The following is a 17035-nucleotide window of genomic DNA, read 5'->3' on the forward strand; positions in this document are numbered from 1 at the left end:
CTCCTCCTCCTCCTCCTCCTCTTTCTCGCCGCCGCCGCCTTGGGGAGATCGAGGGGGGGATGGAGGAGACGGAGCTCTTCTCCCCCCCCCGCAAGTATCGCGGGTCCCCGTCTTGTCAATTTATATTTATAGTCAGGATTTTTTACTCCAATGTGCAATACTTTCCACATGCCCATGTTGAACCTCATTTGCCACGTTGATGCCCACTTGCCCAGCCTCAACAGACCCCACTGGAGTGCCTCACAGTCCTCCCTGGTTCTCACCACCCTGAACAGCTTAGTGTCATTGGCAAACTTAGCCCCTTCCCTACTTACTCCCAACTCCAAATCATTAATGAACAAGATAAAAAGCACTGGACCTAGAAAAGAAGAAGAAGAAGAGATTGGATTTATACCCCGCCCTTCACTTGGAGTCTCAGAGCGGCTTACAAACTCCTTTCCCTTCCCCTCCCCACAACAGACACCCTGTGAGGTGGGTGGGGCTGAGAGAACTCTGACACAAACTGCTCTTTTTCAAGGACAGCTGTGCCAGAGCTTGTGACTGACCCAAGGTCACATCAGCAGGTGCAAGTGGAGGAGTGGGGAATCAAACCCGGTTCTCCCAGATTAGAGTCCGCGCTCCTAACCACTGCACCAAACTGAGCCTTAAAGTATCCCACTTTCCACTGTGAAAATTGCCCATTTATACTCACTCTCTGTTTCCTGTTAATTAACCAGTTTTTAATCCACAAGAGGATTTGTCCTCTTATTCCATGCCTGCTGAGTTTATTCAGGAGCCTTTGATGAGAAACTTTATCAAAAGCTTTCTGGAAGTCTTCGTAAACACCCTTGTCCATATGTTTGTTCACCCCCTCAAAGAACTCTAATAGGTTAATGAGACAAGATTCTTCCCTTACAGAATCCATACTGATTTTTCCTCAATAGTTTTTGTTTATCTATAGGTCTACTAATTCTGTCTTTAATAATGAATCCCACCAACTTAATTTAAAGATGTGGGATAGATTAGCTACCTTCTAGTCCTCAGGAATGCAGGCAGATTTTAGTGATAGATTGCATATTTTTGTCAGAAGATCCACAAGTTTACATTTGAGTTCTTTCAGAACTCTTGGATGCATGACATCCAGGCCTGGTGATTTGTCAGTTTTCAAGTCGTCCATCCATCGTAGGACCTCCTCTCTCATCACCTCAATCCAACTCAGGTCTTTCAACTCCCCTCCTGAAAACAGTGGTTCTAGAGTAGGCAAGTACCTCCAATCTTCCACAGTGAAGACAGAGGCAAAAAATGCATTCAGCTTCTCTGCCATTTCTCTATCATCCTTTAGTAATCCTTTTACCCCTTGGTTATCCAATGGCTTCCCTGTCTGGTTTTCTGCTAGTAATGTAGTTGAAGACATTTTTATTGTTGGTCTTTGTTTTTTGCAACATGTTCCTCATAGTCCCGTTTTGCCTATCTGATCACCAACTTGCATTTTATTTGCCGAAGTCTATGCTCCCTTTTATTTACCTCTCTTGGACTAGCCTTCCACCACTTAAAGTAATCCTTCTTACCTTTTACCGCTTCCATTACTTTGTTAACCAGGCAGGCCTTTTTTTAGTACCTATCTGTATCTTTCCTAACCTACATTTTATGTGAGCTTCCAGGATTGTAGTTTTAAATAGACTCCAAGCTTCCCAAAGGAATTTGACCCTCCTTACCTTCCTTTTCAGTCATATTCACAATCTCCCTCATTTGAGAAGCTACATAAATGGTAAACTTAATAGCATTGTGGTCACTGTTCCCAAGTGGTGCTATCACGTTTACATCTCTCACCAGGTCTTGAGCATTACTTAAGACCAAGTCCAGGATCACCTCCCCCTGGTAGGTTCTGTAACCATCTGCTCCATGGCACAGTCATTGAGAGTATCCGGAAACCCAATCCCTTTCTCCTGACTTGAACATATATAGACCCAATCAATGTGTGGGTAGTTTAAAATCACCTGTTATGAAACACATTTCAGCTACCTGCTTTCCTTAATTCCCCCCTCCCCTGCCCATCCTCACTGTTCTGAGCTTGAGCTGCCTATAAAGAGCAGAGGGTGGGGCTGCTTCTGAGAGCAGGAAGGGCTGCTGAACTTCTCAACCACCACTCCCAGTCACCGTAGTCTTCCTCACAGGCAGGAGGGGGTTCCTTCTGCTGTGATCCTTGTGTTTCTTTTTTATTTTAAAACTTGCTTTGCAAAATCCCACTATTCCCCCACCTTTCCAATTTAGACAAAGATGTTTTAAGGGCATGGGGGGCATTGGGACCAACCAGGGTAGACATGCAGGGGGAAGCTTGCAATGCTCAGCCATTTCATGTCCTTCCCCTGGGTCCTAGGCTCAGACCATTTATATTTGTAGCTTATATCTGGGGGGAGGGGGATTTGGGACCAGTCAGGGTTAAAGATAGAGTTCTCCAAACTCAAGGGACTTCAGTTTTGCAGAGAATATTAGTTTTAACACACACACACTCTCCTAATATGAAGCTCCAATGGAATAATAGCAGAACAAGTGCTGAAGAGGGCACCCAAAATTCTTATCTCAAACCATCCTGTAAAAAAAACCCGAGACCCTGGAGAGCCACTGCCATTCTGAGTAGCCCCGGAAGGGTGGGGGGGAGCTTGCAATGCTTAGCCATCTCATGTTCGTCCCCTGGATCCTAGGCTCAGACCATTTATATTGGGGGGGGGGAGGTTTGGGACTAACAGTAAAATAAACTAAAATAAAATCAGCAAAATCAATATCTTTAATTGTGTTTGTATGTGTCCTTTATAAAGTTTACATCTCTGCTACCTGGCATTACAGTTTATGACACACATGGCCTGGCCCGACAAAGTCCAATTTATGTCAAATTTGGCCCTCATAACAAATGAGTTTGACACCCCTGATTTAAGCTATTTGGGCACAGATCATGCAATTTAGGAGATTTTAACTCGCATACTACTGTTATAGTCTATGCCCGTATGTATTATGCAGCTACTTTTCTGGAATATGTGCACATGTAAACTTAAAAAAAAAAGAACCACAACAAATTAGATTCATCTAAATCAGGAATAAGAAGTAGCAGAAAAGAAAATTCTGTCTTAATGCTTGGCTTTCCCCACAATGAATTTTAACCCAAGTAAGTAATTTCCTTGTGTAGATATATCAAAACAACACCTTTATTACTTTGGCTGGCCCATGCGAGGCCTGGCACTCCTACTTTTCACACTTGTCCAAAGATGGCTGTGAGAGGCAGTTAAAGTGAGTAGCTTTCAAGTGGAAGCCATACCTTTTTTACCCCCTCCAGTACAACCACAGTAAAGTAAGTGACTCTCTGCCCCACAGTCTCTGGATTCTCCATGACTTCGCATCACCTGCAGGATTCATCTTCATAGGCAATAGCAACCCCCCGGCGTCCTGGTACTGATTTCGTGACTGCTGTCTGGCCAAGCTTCTGCTCCAGCCCTCTCCAGCTGCGTGACTCCAGGAATGAGGCTAAAATAGACAGCAAGGAAGGAACTATCACAGCAGAAACCATTTCCCCAAGCTGCATCTCTGACACCACTTCAGAAGAGACCAGAGCTGGGATGGAGTCAGAGGACTTTGTTATTCGCTTGCCAATTGGTGATTATTGCACTTGATTGATTTTTGAAGCCTCCTTCACATCGCTGTCTTCAAAACTGTCTTGTCTCCTAATGCCTATTGCCTTGATACAGACCTCCCATATGATGACATTTATCACCCTGTAAGTGAACTTTTAACAAGTCATCTGAATCTGCTCTGGGTTGTCCTCACCCCCAGTTCTGTCAGTTCTTGGACTCCTCATGCAAAGCACTCACCTGCTGGACTAATCTGAGCCACAGTTTGGATGTGGCTGCGGCAGATCACAGCGGCACCAGATGTTGGCTCTGAGTCTGGTGCAGTGTAGAGACAAGTTGAGCGCATCTCCCCAGTGATTAGAGAAATGTCAGGTTGACTGTCAGAATCTGAAATCTTGTCTGGAATGGGGATGTGTTCGCTTGCTCCTGCAGACATGCAGAAAGAGAAGCAGCAACCAAACTAGACACGTTACTACAACTATGGTTCTTTTATTACCCACCAAAGGGCTGACTCAACCATGTGGAGCAGCACATGCTATAGCCCTTCTCGGCCCGCACCACTGCAGGTGCAGGACGACTGTATTAGGGGTGTGTTTTTGGTATAAACCAAACCAAATAAATACCTGAAAAATGCCTTATTGGTAATTTTCAGCTATTACTTAAGCCAAATACAGATCAGAGATATTTTCAGGTATTACTTAAGCCAGCTACCAATATAGCTAAAGCCGAAAAACATTATTATTATTATTATTTTTTGCTTCCATTTGCGTCAGCTATACTGTGAGCCAACCTATAGCTAAGGCCGAAAAACCTGATTATTATTTTTTGCTTTCATTTGCGTCAGCTATACTGTGAGCCAACCCCAGCCAAAGTGGCATGGGGCTCTCCGCTCTTCACCGCCCCCGCCGTGATCCTTATTTGCAGCTCCGAGCTGCAAGAGTGGATCAGCTTGGGCGGCACAGAACTGAGAGCTCTATGATGCCTTGGCTGGGGTGGTAGAAGCCAGCTCCCCACCTCCTCGGCTGGTGTTGGCTCCTCTTTGCAGCTTAGTTTCAACTGAGCTACAAAGAGGAGCCAGCCCAGGACTGGACTCTTGCAAGGCATTAAGGGGGGAAAAGTTCCCTTTAAATGCCATTTGCAAGCCACACCATGCATGAGTGAACGCCGAAGCAGTGAGTTTACCCGGAAGGCTTCCAGGTGACCTCGCTGCTTCAGAGTTTACTCACAGCATGGCTTGCAAAAAGCATTTAAAGGGACCACATCCCTTTAAATGCCTTCCCCCACTCCGTTGGAAACAATGGAAGATAGGAGCACTTTCTTCTGGGGCCCATAGAACTGGACCCCTGGTCCAATCTTTTTAAATGTTGGGAGTTTTTTTGAGGAGAGGCACCAGCAGGTATGCTGCAAATTTGGTGCGTCTACCTCAAAAAACAGCCCCCCCAGATACCCCCAGATTCATTCTCTACTATAGCCCATGGGGACCATTGACTATGATGGTCTCCATACAGTATAAAGGAGCTGAAAAAATCCAGCAATCCTGAATATTTTCCAAATCCCAACTCCATACTGATATTGGGATTCGGAAATATTGGGAAATACCAATATTTTTCAGGTTCAATAGAAGACGAAAAGAAGAGATTGGATTTATATCCCGCCCTTCACTCGGAGTCTCAGAGTAGCTTACAAACTCCTTTCCCTTCCCCTCCCCACAACAGACACCCTGTGAGGTAGGTGGGGCTGAGAGAGCTCTTTCCAGAACTGTCCTTGAGAGAACAGCTCTGACAGAACCATGGCTTGCCCAAGGTCATCCAGCAGCTGCAAGTGGAGAAGTGGGGAATCAAACCCGTTTCTCCCAGATTAGAGTCCACACAATCACTACACCAAACTGGCTCTCTGAACCCCCTGAACCCCAAAGATACCGATTTTTTTTGCACAGCCCTAGACTATATATGTTCAAACAGTTCCCCATGTAAAATGGCTTGCTGCTGGATACCTCTGTGGGTGTGGGGAAGCAGCTGTTTCAGTTGCCGTGCTTTAGACACAAGACAAGAATATGAGTGGGCCCATGCATCTTCCAAATTTAAAATTACAATTTAGCTTCTTCAGAATCTCAGTTTTTACTATAATACAAGACTTATGGCTGCACACTGTCCACACCAGATTCCCAGTGGGGTTTCAGTGCTGGAAAAGGAATTCTTAACAAGAGAGGCATAAACAGCAGCACTTGTTGCCCACATCCACCATCCCTACACATGTCCTAGTACGAGGGAACAGATGTTAGTAGCCTTACCTGGTAGCAGGCAACAGAAGTCAATGACGTATCTGCCAGTCCAGGCCCGTGCTGGATTGCAAGCCATCTCCATCTCATAGGGTGTGACCAGGGGACGGTAGAAATCAGAGGAGTCCAGCAAGGAGTTCTGAGGACAGGCCACTAATACAAAGATGTCCACTTCCAAAAAGTTTGCCAGTTTTGCAGGGCTGGGTTTACCTACAGCCAGTGTATAGGCTCGTTTGCCAGCCTGGTGAATGATTCCTTGCAGATGCTCCAGCACAGACAAGTAGTTTGCCACACCAAGAGTGCCCACCACAATGCCCACTACTTGGGCATCCCGTGCCCGCTCTACTAGATAGAGGCGCCGTCGGAGAGCCCGGTTTACATCCAGTGTTTCCCGCCTTCCTTCACCTGTTTTAGGATTAAAAGAACTGAAAGGAGATTGGTTCCAGCTTAGCATAAAGTTTGTGAGTTCTGGGCCCTCAGAACCCACATAGAACATACAATAGTTGGCAAGACCATGCTGTTCATCCACTGTGAAGTGCCGACCAAATTGATGCACCTGCACAGAATCTGGCTGAGCTGAGGAAAGAGTCTCTTTGGTATCCACTTGAGAGAAAATCACATTGGGGTAGATAGGGTGCAGCTGAGAGGCCAAGTTATCTGAGGGGAAAAACAGAAGAACAATAGAAACCAGTCACATATTTGAGGCTACAACTCGCTCAAGCCATTCAGAGAATATGGACAGCCAGACAACTATTTTATTGCTTCGCATCCACCAGTTTCTATGGATGGGGAAAACTGCTAGAGCAGGACCGATAAGAACATAAGAGAAGTCATGCTGGATCGGGCCAATGGCCCATCCAGTCCAACACTCTGTGTCACACAGTGGCCAAAACCCAGGTGTCATCAGGAGATCCACCAGTGGGGCCAGAGGTCCAGAAGTCCTCCCACTGATGCCCCCCCCCAAGCACCAAGAATACAGAGCATCACTGCCCCAGACATAGTGCTCCATCTATACTTTGTGGCTCGTAGCCACAGGCAGACCTTTGCTCCAAATGTCTATCCAATCTGCTCTGAAGCTGTCTATGCTTGTAGCTGCGACCACTTCCTGATAGGGAAGGTTACAGGAAGGCAAACAGAGCCAAGTTGAGAAACCAGCCCTGAGGTAGCCAACACTACAGCAAGATAGATGCTGAGAAACCTGAGATAAAGATTATGTCAGAAGATGATCTTTCTTGCCCCCAGTCCTGATATACAAGCTGGAATACGTGATAAAGGAGTAGCATTTTGACTGCTGACATTTCTTTTCTGTTCTATCTGTGGAAACTATTAAGGCCCCTTTGGTAAGGATTTACAGTTCTTTCAGAGTTTAGGTATGAGCTGGCCACCTTCCTGATTTCTTTCATTCAAACTACAAAAGAATAAATTGCACTGGCATGTTTGTTTGGTGTTACCTTTTAATACTAGAATGTTGTGCTTTTAATGAGCATGGTGTCTTTGCGTCTGCTAGGGAGTAGTATATAGATGTATATAGATAATATGTACATATAATATATAAGGGTGCACCCACAGAGGTAAAAGGACACTGGCCTAGCTGAGGGGGTAGCCAAAGGGTTGCAGACCGGGACTCTGGGACAAAACAGGAAACCCATGAAAGGAAAGTGGGATGGGACACAGACAACACAATTAGGGATTAGAAAATGACCACGCAACTCACAATACCATTTTCCCATCCTGATTCCAGGTATCTTGAACAAGCTTGCCCCACCTTGAACACTGGGGTGAACTGATGTTTGTCCTTATGCTATTGCAGCAAGGCACAAATCAATTGAAAGGACTGAGGAAATATTGACTAGGGACCTCAAAATGTTGGTTGACTCCTACTATAAATGGCAGCTTATCCCAAGTCCAGGAAAAACCGTGAACTGAATGTCTACCTTAATGGCACCCAACTTACAATCATACACCTAAGCACCTTGGCATTACCTTGGACAGGACCTTGAGCTATAAACATCATCTTATCAATGTAGCAGCAAAAATACGCATGCGAAACAACATTCTGCAAAAAAACTTGGTATGTCTGCTACAACACTTAAGATGCTCAGCTTTGGGGTTGGTGTACAGTACCACGGAATATGGTGCTTCAGTGTGGCTCAACAGCCCCTATGTCCACAAACTTGATGTCCAACTCAATACGAAAACCGTCAGCTGGTGTATTAAGCTCACTCCAACCTATTGGCTACCCATGTTGTGCCACATCACTCCCCCACATCTCTGAAGACAATATGTTCTTCTTTGTGAATGTAGAAAGGTAATTGAAAACAGAAAGTTGTGCATCCAGAAAGACATGGCAGACCTAACCAGATTAAGATTCTGAAACCCAGCAATAAAATCTGCAAAAATCCTGCAATCACAAAATTTTGATCTAGGGAATGAACGATTGTGAACACAGATGCAATCAGTTCCACCTGATAGCCATAACCTGATAAACACCAAAGAAAGACGTAAAGTATGGAAAATGGCAAATACATACGAACAGGTTTTGGCAGTTGTGCAGACCTGTTATTTAAATGGGGCAAATATCAGGACCCGAATGCAATTGTGGTGCAGCCCACCAAACTATTTTGCACCTGTCACAGGAATGTGAGTGTCATGCTTTCCAGGGTGATGTGACGGAGCTCTTTGAACTCTCCCCAGCTGTGACTGAGTGTATTTAGGGGGATTGCCCAATCAGTCTACATACCCGTTGTATCAACTTGTTTACATATTTTACATTGTATGCTTCCTGTGTGTAACTCTGCCATACAATATAAATAATAATGTCCTTATGCTTAGATTCCACATTGCAATCCACCCAGACTCACCAATGGCATGAGAATAGGCCACATCACTCAGCACAATAACATGAGCTTGAAGGTCAGGATGCAGTTCCTGGAAGACTTCTGCACAGCGCATCACATCCAGCGGTTGTCGGCCAAACACATGCAGCACCGGCAGCTTGCAGCAAGGACTCAAGCAGGCTGGACCATAGTGCACCACAGCCCCGGCATTCACGTGCTGTGCTGCCACTTCATCCACACAGCAGCTAAAGAAAGGCATCCACATTAGTTCTGAGGCTCCCTTCCATCAAATGTTTGTCACTGTTAACATCCAGCAAGACTATAACTCCATCAGTATAAAGAAAGCTGAATTCTCCTTGTAGTCACAAGAACATAAGAGAAGCCAATGTTGGATCAGGCCAATGGTCCATACAGTCCAACACCCTGTGTCACACAGTGGCCAAAAGTACCAGGTGCCATCAGGAGGTCCAGCAGTGGGGCCACGAGACTAGGAGCCCTCACACTATTGGCCCCCCACAAGCCCAAGAATACAAAGCATCACTTGCCCCTATCTATACCTCTGCTCCAATTCCCTCTTGAAGCCATCCATGCTTGTAGCCTCCACCACCTCCTGTGGCAGTGAATTCCATGTGTTAATCACTCTTTGGGTGAAGAAGTACTTCCTTTTATCTGTTCTAACCCAACTGCTCAGCAATTTCATGGAGTGCCCACGAGATCTTGTATTGTGAGAAAGGGAGAAAAGTACCTCTTTCTCTACCTGCTCTATCCCATGCATAATTTTATAAACCTCAATCAGCCTGCTAGGATCCTAACAAGCCTAATAGCTGGGAATATTGCATTGCTAGTGACACGCAATAGGTAAGAACAGTTTCTGGTTATAAGGACTCGTGCTTCCTGCACCCCATCAGAGCAATCCAAAGAGATAAAGGAGGGATTATCGAGCAAACTGCTAATATTTTATTATTAGAAGGCAGATTAGAAAGCTACAACTTCGTGGTGTATAGAATTTCTCTACAGACGCACCTGCCATATGATGTGTCCCCTAGAATGTAAATTTTTGAACCAGTCGTTTCTTCCATCTTGGCAGCAATAGTTGCTGAATCGGACAAGAGCTCATCAGGAAATTGAAGAGCAACCTGTAACAAGAGCCCAGGACAAATAATTTTTTGAGAACCATTCATCACTTACCATACAAAACACAGATGAGCCCCCCCCTCAAACTGTACCAGCACAGTGCTCACAGCACACAAATTGATATTATAATGGCAATTATATTACTGCTTTTTTTAATTGATATTTTATTAAGTGTGTGTGTGTGTGTGTGTGTGTGTGTGTGTATATATATATCTAAGAATCAAATTAAACACTGAAAGCATATAAGTACTCTCTATCCTCATTATCTTATTCCCTTTCTCTACCCGCTTGCCCAAACCGCTGTACAACTTCCTCTAATTCATGATCTAAACATGATTACATTCTTCTTTAAGTTATTCAAGACTTCTATACTTCTTTTGCTGGATTCCCTCCGTGCATCCTTATTTTATACTTATAGTCTATCTTTTTCCATACCTATAAAGGAAAGTTGAACAGGGTTGCCTCCAAAACTGGGTGCTGCAGAGGAAGTTTTGCAACAGGAGGAAACCTTCCTCCCTCTTATCAGAGGTCTTGGGGGGGCACACCCTTCCCCTCCTTGCTATGCCATTGGCTTTAACTATTCCATTCCTATTGTCTATTTTCCATTATTATTATTCCCACTCATCCTATCTACTAACTCTAACTTACTCTATATACTAACATACTATCATACTATTATATTACTCCTTAACATAAATAGGGCCTCAGTTCCCCAGACAAAACTGAGTTTGTGTACATTGTTTTCTGCTAAGATACAAGATACTCTCTAACCTTTGTAAACTTGTTATCCAGTACAAATGCAATTGTTCTGTCCAGTTCATAGTACTCTTCTAGCCCCACGGTTGGGGGATGTCCACCTACTCCCACAGGAGTTACCATCCGCTGCATCAGGTCAGCTCCATCACTGCTGAATGTCGTTGCCATGTTGACCTATGCTTACAAGAAGACACAGTAATGTCTGACTGTGCAGGGATATTTATTTATTAAACTTCTACCCCGCCCCCCCGCCGAAGCGGCTCAGGGCGGCTTACAAACAATTTAAAACCAACACACAATTTAAAACCAGCAAATACAAGATTTAAAATACAATTCCATAAAATTCCAATAAATACAATAAAACTAAATAAATAAATAGAGCGGCATCCTGTAATAAAATGCTAGTGCAACCCAACCAGTGCAGTCAGTTCTTATTGGAATGCTTGACGAAACAGCTCCATTTTCACGGCTCTACAGAACTGCTGGAGGTCCCATAGAGCTCTAATCTCAGTGGGGAGCTCGTTCCACAGTGTTGGCACCGCCAGGGAGAATGCCCTGGTCCTAATTACCACCAACCTGGCATCCCTAGGCCCAGGGGAAGCCAGGCGGTGTTGTGTTCACGTACGGAGAAAGGCAGTCCCTCAGGTAGGCAGGCCCTGACCATTAAGGGCTTTAAAGGTCAAAACCAGCACCTTGAAGTGAATCCGGAACGCTATTGGGAGCCAGTGCAACGACTTCAGCACAGGCTGGATGTGCTCCCACCTGGGGAGGCCCATCAACAGCCTGGCTGCCGCGTTCTGCACCAGCTGCAGCTTCCAGAGTTGTCCCAAGGGCAGCCCCATGTAGAAAGCATTACAGTAGTCTAGCCTCGAGGTGACCATAGCATGGATCACGGAAGCCAGATCATTGCGTTCGAGGAAGGGGACCAACAGCCTAATCAGCCGAAGGTGGTAAAAGGCTGCCTTGGCAGTGGCTGCTACCTGGGCCTCCATTGTCAAGGAAGCATCCAGGAGCACTCCCAAACTCCTGACCTTTGGCGCTGGCACCAACGGCGCCCCACCGAAGGCCAGAAGAGGGACCCCTAACCCCAAGCCACTCCGATTCAGGCAAAGGACCTCCATCTTCGTTGGATTCAATTTCAGTCAACTCAACCTAAGCCATCCCGCCACGTCCTGCAACGCCTGGTCCAGATCTTCCCAGGCAGAGCCAGACTGACCGCCCAACAGCAGATAGAGCTGGGTGTCATCTGCATATTGATGACACCCAAGCCCATGCCTCCGGGCAATCTGGGCAAGAGGGCACATATAGATGTTAAATAGCATTGGGGAGAGCACTGCCCTTTGGGACACTCCACAAACTAGTGGGTGCCTTCCGGATATCTCCTCCCCAAGTGTCCTTTGTCCCCGACCCTGGAGAAAGGAGACAAGTCATTGTAAGGCCACACACCTGGTCCAGATCTTCCCGGGTAGAGCCAGACTGACCGCCCAACAGCAGATAGAGCTGGGTGTCATCTGCATACTGATGACACCGAAGCCCATGTCTCAGGGCAATTTGGGCAAGAGGGCACATATAGAAGTTAAATAGCATTGGGATCTCCTCCCCAAGTGTCCTTTGTCCCCGACCCTGGAGAAAGGAGACAAGCCATTGTAAGGCCAGCCCCTGAATCCCCACATCGGTGAAGCGGAGGGCGAGCAGCTGATGATGTTGAATGCTGTTGACAGATCTAACAGCAGCAGCACCGCTGTCCCGCCCCAATCCAGACGCCTCCGGAGGTCATCTGTGAGGGCGACCAGTGCTGTTTCCATCCCGTGACCAGGGCAGAAGCCGGATTGGAAGGGATCCAGCGTGGAAGTGTCATCCAGAAAGCTCTGCAACTGTATCGCCACCACCCTCTCTATTAATTTGCCCAAATAGGGCGAATTGGAGACCGGCTGATAGTTGACCAATTTGGCCGGTCCAGAGATGGACCATCGCTTCCTTGAGAGCTTTAAAGCTTTGACACAACTACCAAAACAAAAGGGAAGACCCTCACGGGCATCTCCCCTCTAGAATCACAACATAAGCCTCTTGTATTTGTGTGAAATAGCTGAAAGCTTCTGCTTGCATACATGCATTCTCTAGCACAGATCAGAATTTTCACTTTATTCATAGAACTGAAAAGTTGGGAGGGGCCTAAACACCATCCAGTCCAACCCCCTGCACCATGAAGGATCACCTAAAGTACCCCTGACAAATAATAATTTTATCTCTGCTTAAACATCTCCAAGGAGGGAGACCACACAACATCCCTGGGCAACCAATTCCAACACTGAATTGCCATTTTTTTAAAATCCTAATACGCCACTGTTATTTCCCCACCCATAATTTAAACCCATTATTATTATTCCTGTCCTCCAATACTAACTGAAACAGCACCCTCCCCTCTTCAAAATGACAGCATTTCAAATACTTAAAAAGACAGCCCCTCATCATCATTTTCTCCATGCTGAACATTACCAGTTCCTGCAGCCTTTCCCCATAAGGCTTAGTCTTCAAATCCGTAATAATCTTCATTACTCAATTCTCTATCGCTCTAAAGTTTGTGTCTTTAATACAAAAAGGCCTCCAGAACTGGATGCAATACTCCAAATAGGGTCTGCCCAGTGTGGTATACAGTGATTTCATCCCATCTCATGTCCTAGACGCTATGCATCTGTTGATACACCATAAGATCACATTTGCCTTCTTTGCTGCTACATCACACTAAGTATTCATACTCAATTTGCAGTCCACCAAAACCCCAAGATCCTATTCTCACATGCTATTACCTCATGCAATATGCACGCATAACATTTTTATTACCCAGATATAAAACCTTACCTTTATTACTATTAAACTGCATCTTGTTCACATCTGCCCTTTTCCCCAAAATATCCAGTTGTACTTTATCTCTACAAATTTAATAAGCAGTCCCTTCACATCCACATTTCAATAGTGGATTAAAAAACATTAAGGAGCACTGGGCCCAAAACCAAGCCCTGCAGTACCCCAGTAGATAGTACTCTCCAATCAGACAAGGGGCCATTCCACTTTTTGGGTGCAATTATCCAGTCAATTCCTTATCTACCTAAATGTCTTAAGATTTAATCCACAGCCCTCCAACTTGCCCACTGCAACTTCATGGAGAACCTTACAAAACACCTTACTAAAATCCAGAAGCATATAACAAAGTGGGCCTCTCAGGAAGAAGACATAAGAACATAAGAGAAGCCAATGTTGGATCAGGCCAATGGCCCATCTAGTCCAACACTCTGTCACACAGTGGCCAAAAATACCAGGTGCCATCAGGAGGTCCAGCTTATCCGGCATCATGTGTGGGGGAGGATGAGGGCACTGTCTGTACAGGAGAAACATAAAAGAGACATGTGCCTCCGTGGAAGGCCATGTGATGGGAGAGGACAAAGGGGTCAGAGGGCAGCTTCCAGGTTAAGACAAAGGGAGACATCCCATTCAAGGAGATAACACCTGTGCCCCCTCAGAGTGATGTAGCGCCTCCCAGTGTCCAGGCATGCGGAGTTGCTCGCTCTAACAGCCACTTGCCTTAACTCTGAAAGCAGGGGCACCCAAAGCAGAGGTGTTATGTATTGGGGCTGAAACATTGCAGGACCGTGCTGCCAGAGACAGGGTGAGCTTGGAGCCGAATAACAATAGACCAACAGGATTCTGGCAGGAACCAATTAATATGTCAAGTTTTGTAAGCAGCCTATCGTTGGGAGTGGGGTATGTTGGGGGTGTGGCCATTGCAGGCAATATAACCGAGCTGAGGCTCTTTTTATCATTCTTTTAATTTAAATAATGTTTACGCTGATCTTAGCCAAAAGGCCGAGAAGCCTTTATAATTCTAGGGCCCCGGTCACACGAGCCGGAAAATGCGCACGCGCGGGGGAAAGCGTGGCTGTTTGCCCCGGAGCAAAGTAACGCGCAGCAGCCCGATCACATGTCCCGTGGAGGTCCCGTGGGTATGCCGTTAGGTGCCGATCACACGGCTATTCTGCAGCGTGGCAAAGAAGCAGCGCGATACAACTGGCAATCGCTAGGTGCCACTTCCGTGGCAAACGGGAATTTTTTCCCTCACCACAGTGTGTGCATGTGTCGATGGGCGTTTGTGCGCATCCTGTGGAGACCTAAAAAACCCCAAATATCCGGTTTGTGACGGGACATGGGCGGGTGCTGGATGCCACGGGATTCCAGCGGAAACACGATCAGACACCCACCCTTACCCCACGTTTTCCGGAAACTAGCACATAGTACGTACTAGTTTTTACTCCGTATCTCCAGCAAGAAGTTACGAGTGCACTACGTTTCCCAGATGTTGCGGTGTGATCGCGCCCGGAAAATCCGCCTATGATCCGTATCCTAAGCGCGGCAAATGCTCCGTGTGAACAGTACCCTAGTTGCCCTTTTCTGCACTTTTTCCAATGTTACAATATCCTTTTTGAGGTGTGGTGACCAAAACTGTACACAGTACTCCAAATGAGGTTGCATCATTGATTTATAGAGGGGCATTATGGTACTGGCTGATTTGTTTTCAATTCTGTTCCTAATAATCCCCAGCATAGCGCTGGCCTTTTTTATTGCCGTCGCACACTGTCTCGACATTTTCAGTGAGTTATCTACTACAACTCCAAGATCTCTCTCTTGGTCAGTCTCTGCCAGTTCGGACCCCATCAATGTGTATTTATATTTAAGATTTTTGGCTCCAATGTGCATCACTTTGCACTTGGCCACATTGAACCCCATTTGCCATGTTGACGCCCACTTGCCCATCCTCGACAGTTCCCTTTGGAGTGCCTCACATTCCTCCCTGGTTCTCACCACCCTGAACAACTTCGTGTCATCTACAAATTTAGCCACTTCACTACTTACTCCCAACTCCAAATCATTAATAAACAAGTTAAAAAGCATTGAGACAAGTACTGATCCCTGTGGTACCCCACTGCTTACCACCCTCCACTGAGAAAATTCCCCATTTATACTCACTCTCTGTTTCATATTAATTTGCCAGTTTTTGATCCACAAGAGGACTTGTCCTTTTATCCGGTGACTATTGAGCTGACTTAGGAGCCTTTAATGAAGAACCTTATCAAAAGCTTTCTGAACGTCAAGGTAAACAACATCTATTGGGTCCCTCTTGTCCACATGCTTGTTCACTCCCTCAAAAAAACACTAACAGGTTAGTGAGACAAGATCTTCCCTTACAGAACCCATGCTGAGTCTCCCTCAATAGTTTTTGTTCATCAATGTGCCTAGTAATTCTTTGCTTAATAACAGTTTCTACCAACTTACCCAGTATCGAGGTCAGACTGACTGGCCTGTAATACTCCTCATATTCCCTTTTTGCCTGCCTGATCACAGACTTGCATTTTATTTGCCACAACCTGTGCTCCTTTTTATCAACCTCACTGAGACTAGCTTTCCACCGCTTAAAGGAATCCTTTTTTACCTTTTACAGCTTCCACTACCTTGTTTGTTAACCATCCAGGCTTTTTTATATACCTATTTGTGCCTTTCCTAACCTGAGGGAAAGGTTTCTGAGCTTCTAGGATTGTAGTTTTAAATAGTCTCCAAGCTTCCCCAATGGTTTTGACCCTTTCTACTTTTTCTTTCAGTTTCTTCCTCACATGTCCCCTCATATCAGAGAAGTTACCCCTTTTAAAGTTAAAAGTGGTTGTGTCAGTCTTTTTGGGCAACTCCCTATTTATACAAATGTTGAACTCAGTAACATTATGGTCACTGTTCCCAAGCGGTGCAATCATTTTTACATCTCTCACCAGGTCTTGGGCATTACTTAGGACCAAATCCAGGATCGCCTCTCCCCTGGTAGGGTAGTACCATACAGTTATTAATCATAAAACAGCAGAAGCTACCATGTTTACTTGAGACATTTATATACCAAGTTTCCATCACAATCGAATAATGATAATAGCAGAGCAATGTCCGGTACCTATCCACGTAAATTACAGGGGGGAAACCACACACACCATAGTCAACACGGTAAAAAAATCCTAGCAACAAAAAGCATATCTTTAGACTACATCAACCGCACACTAGGCTTACCCTTGCCTCTCTAGTGGGAACCCCAGCCACCTGAACATTCCTACTCTTTGATTTCCGGGGTGGAGACTTAAAACCACCCAATGGTAATGCGCGTCGGAAAACAGGGAAGAGCACCGTGGCCCTCCTCCCCCCGTACACATTTCTCCCTTACGTAATTTGCGTAACATGGCGTAACCAATAGCCGATCCCGATACAGAAAGGTCATCCGAAAGTAAAATAGCGCAACAAGTACAAACTATCAGGTGGCACTCTGGTCTTTGTAGTTCCGTGCTCGCTCCAGTTTAACCAATCACCCCGGCCCTATATGAGCCACGTGGTATACTTGGAAGGGGTCA

General features: G+C 45.6%; 1 protein-coding gene across 1 annotated transcript; it reads right to left on the reverse strand.

Moving 5' to 3' along the window:
- Positions 1-3196: 3196 nt before the first annotated feature.
- Positions 3197-16751, reverse strand: DPH2 (DPH2 homolog). Its single transcript, XM_015422957.1, has 7 exons — positions 16701-16751; positions 10620-10778; positions 9738-9850; positions 8739-8959; positions 5890-6534; positions 3840-4025; positions 3197-3495 (listed from the first exon to the last, which is right to left on the reverse strand). The coding sequence occupies exons 2-7, from the start codon at positions 10770-10772 to the stop codon at positions 3371-3373; spliced, it is 1443 nt and encodes a 480-aa protein (XP_015278443.1). The 5' UTR covers positions 10773-10778; positions 16701-16751; the 3' UTR covers positions 3197-3370.
- Positions 16752-17035: the final 284 nt, after the last annotated feature.

This window comes from Gekko japonicus, unplaced genomic scaffold, assembly GCF_001447785.1.
Source record: "Gekko japonicus isolate JY-2015 unplaced genomic scaffold, Gekko_japonicus_V1.1 scaffold117, whole genome shotgun sequence".
Lineage (NCBI taxonomy): Eukaryota > Metazoa > Chordata > Lepidosauria > Squamata > Gekkonidae > Gekko > Gekko japonicus.

What these genes read in the sequence shown, in the direction of transcription:
- DPH2 (XM_015422957.1), bottom strand. Translation starts at nt 10,772, where the DNA reads ATGGCAACGACATTCAGCAGTGATGGAGCTGACCTGATGCAGCGGATG. An exon ending in TGGATAACAAGTTTACAAAG is followed by an intron (nt 9,851 to 10,619) that starts GTTAGAGAGTAT and finishes CTCTTGTTACAG; the next exon opens with GTTGCTCTTCAATTTCCTGA. An exon ending in CTTCTGTTGCCTGCTACCAG is followed by an intron (nt 4,026 to 5,889) that starts GTAAGGCTACTA and finishes GCATGTCTGCAG; the next exon opens with GAGCAAGCGAACACATCCCC.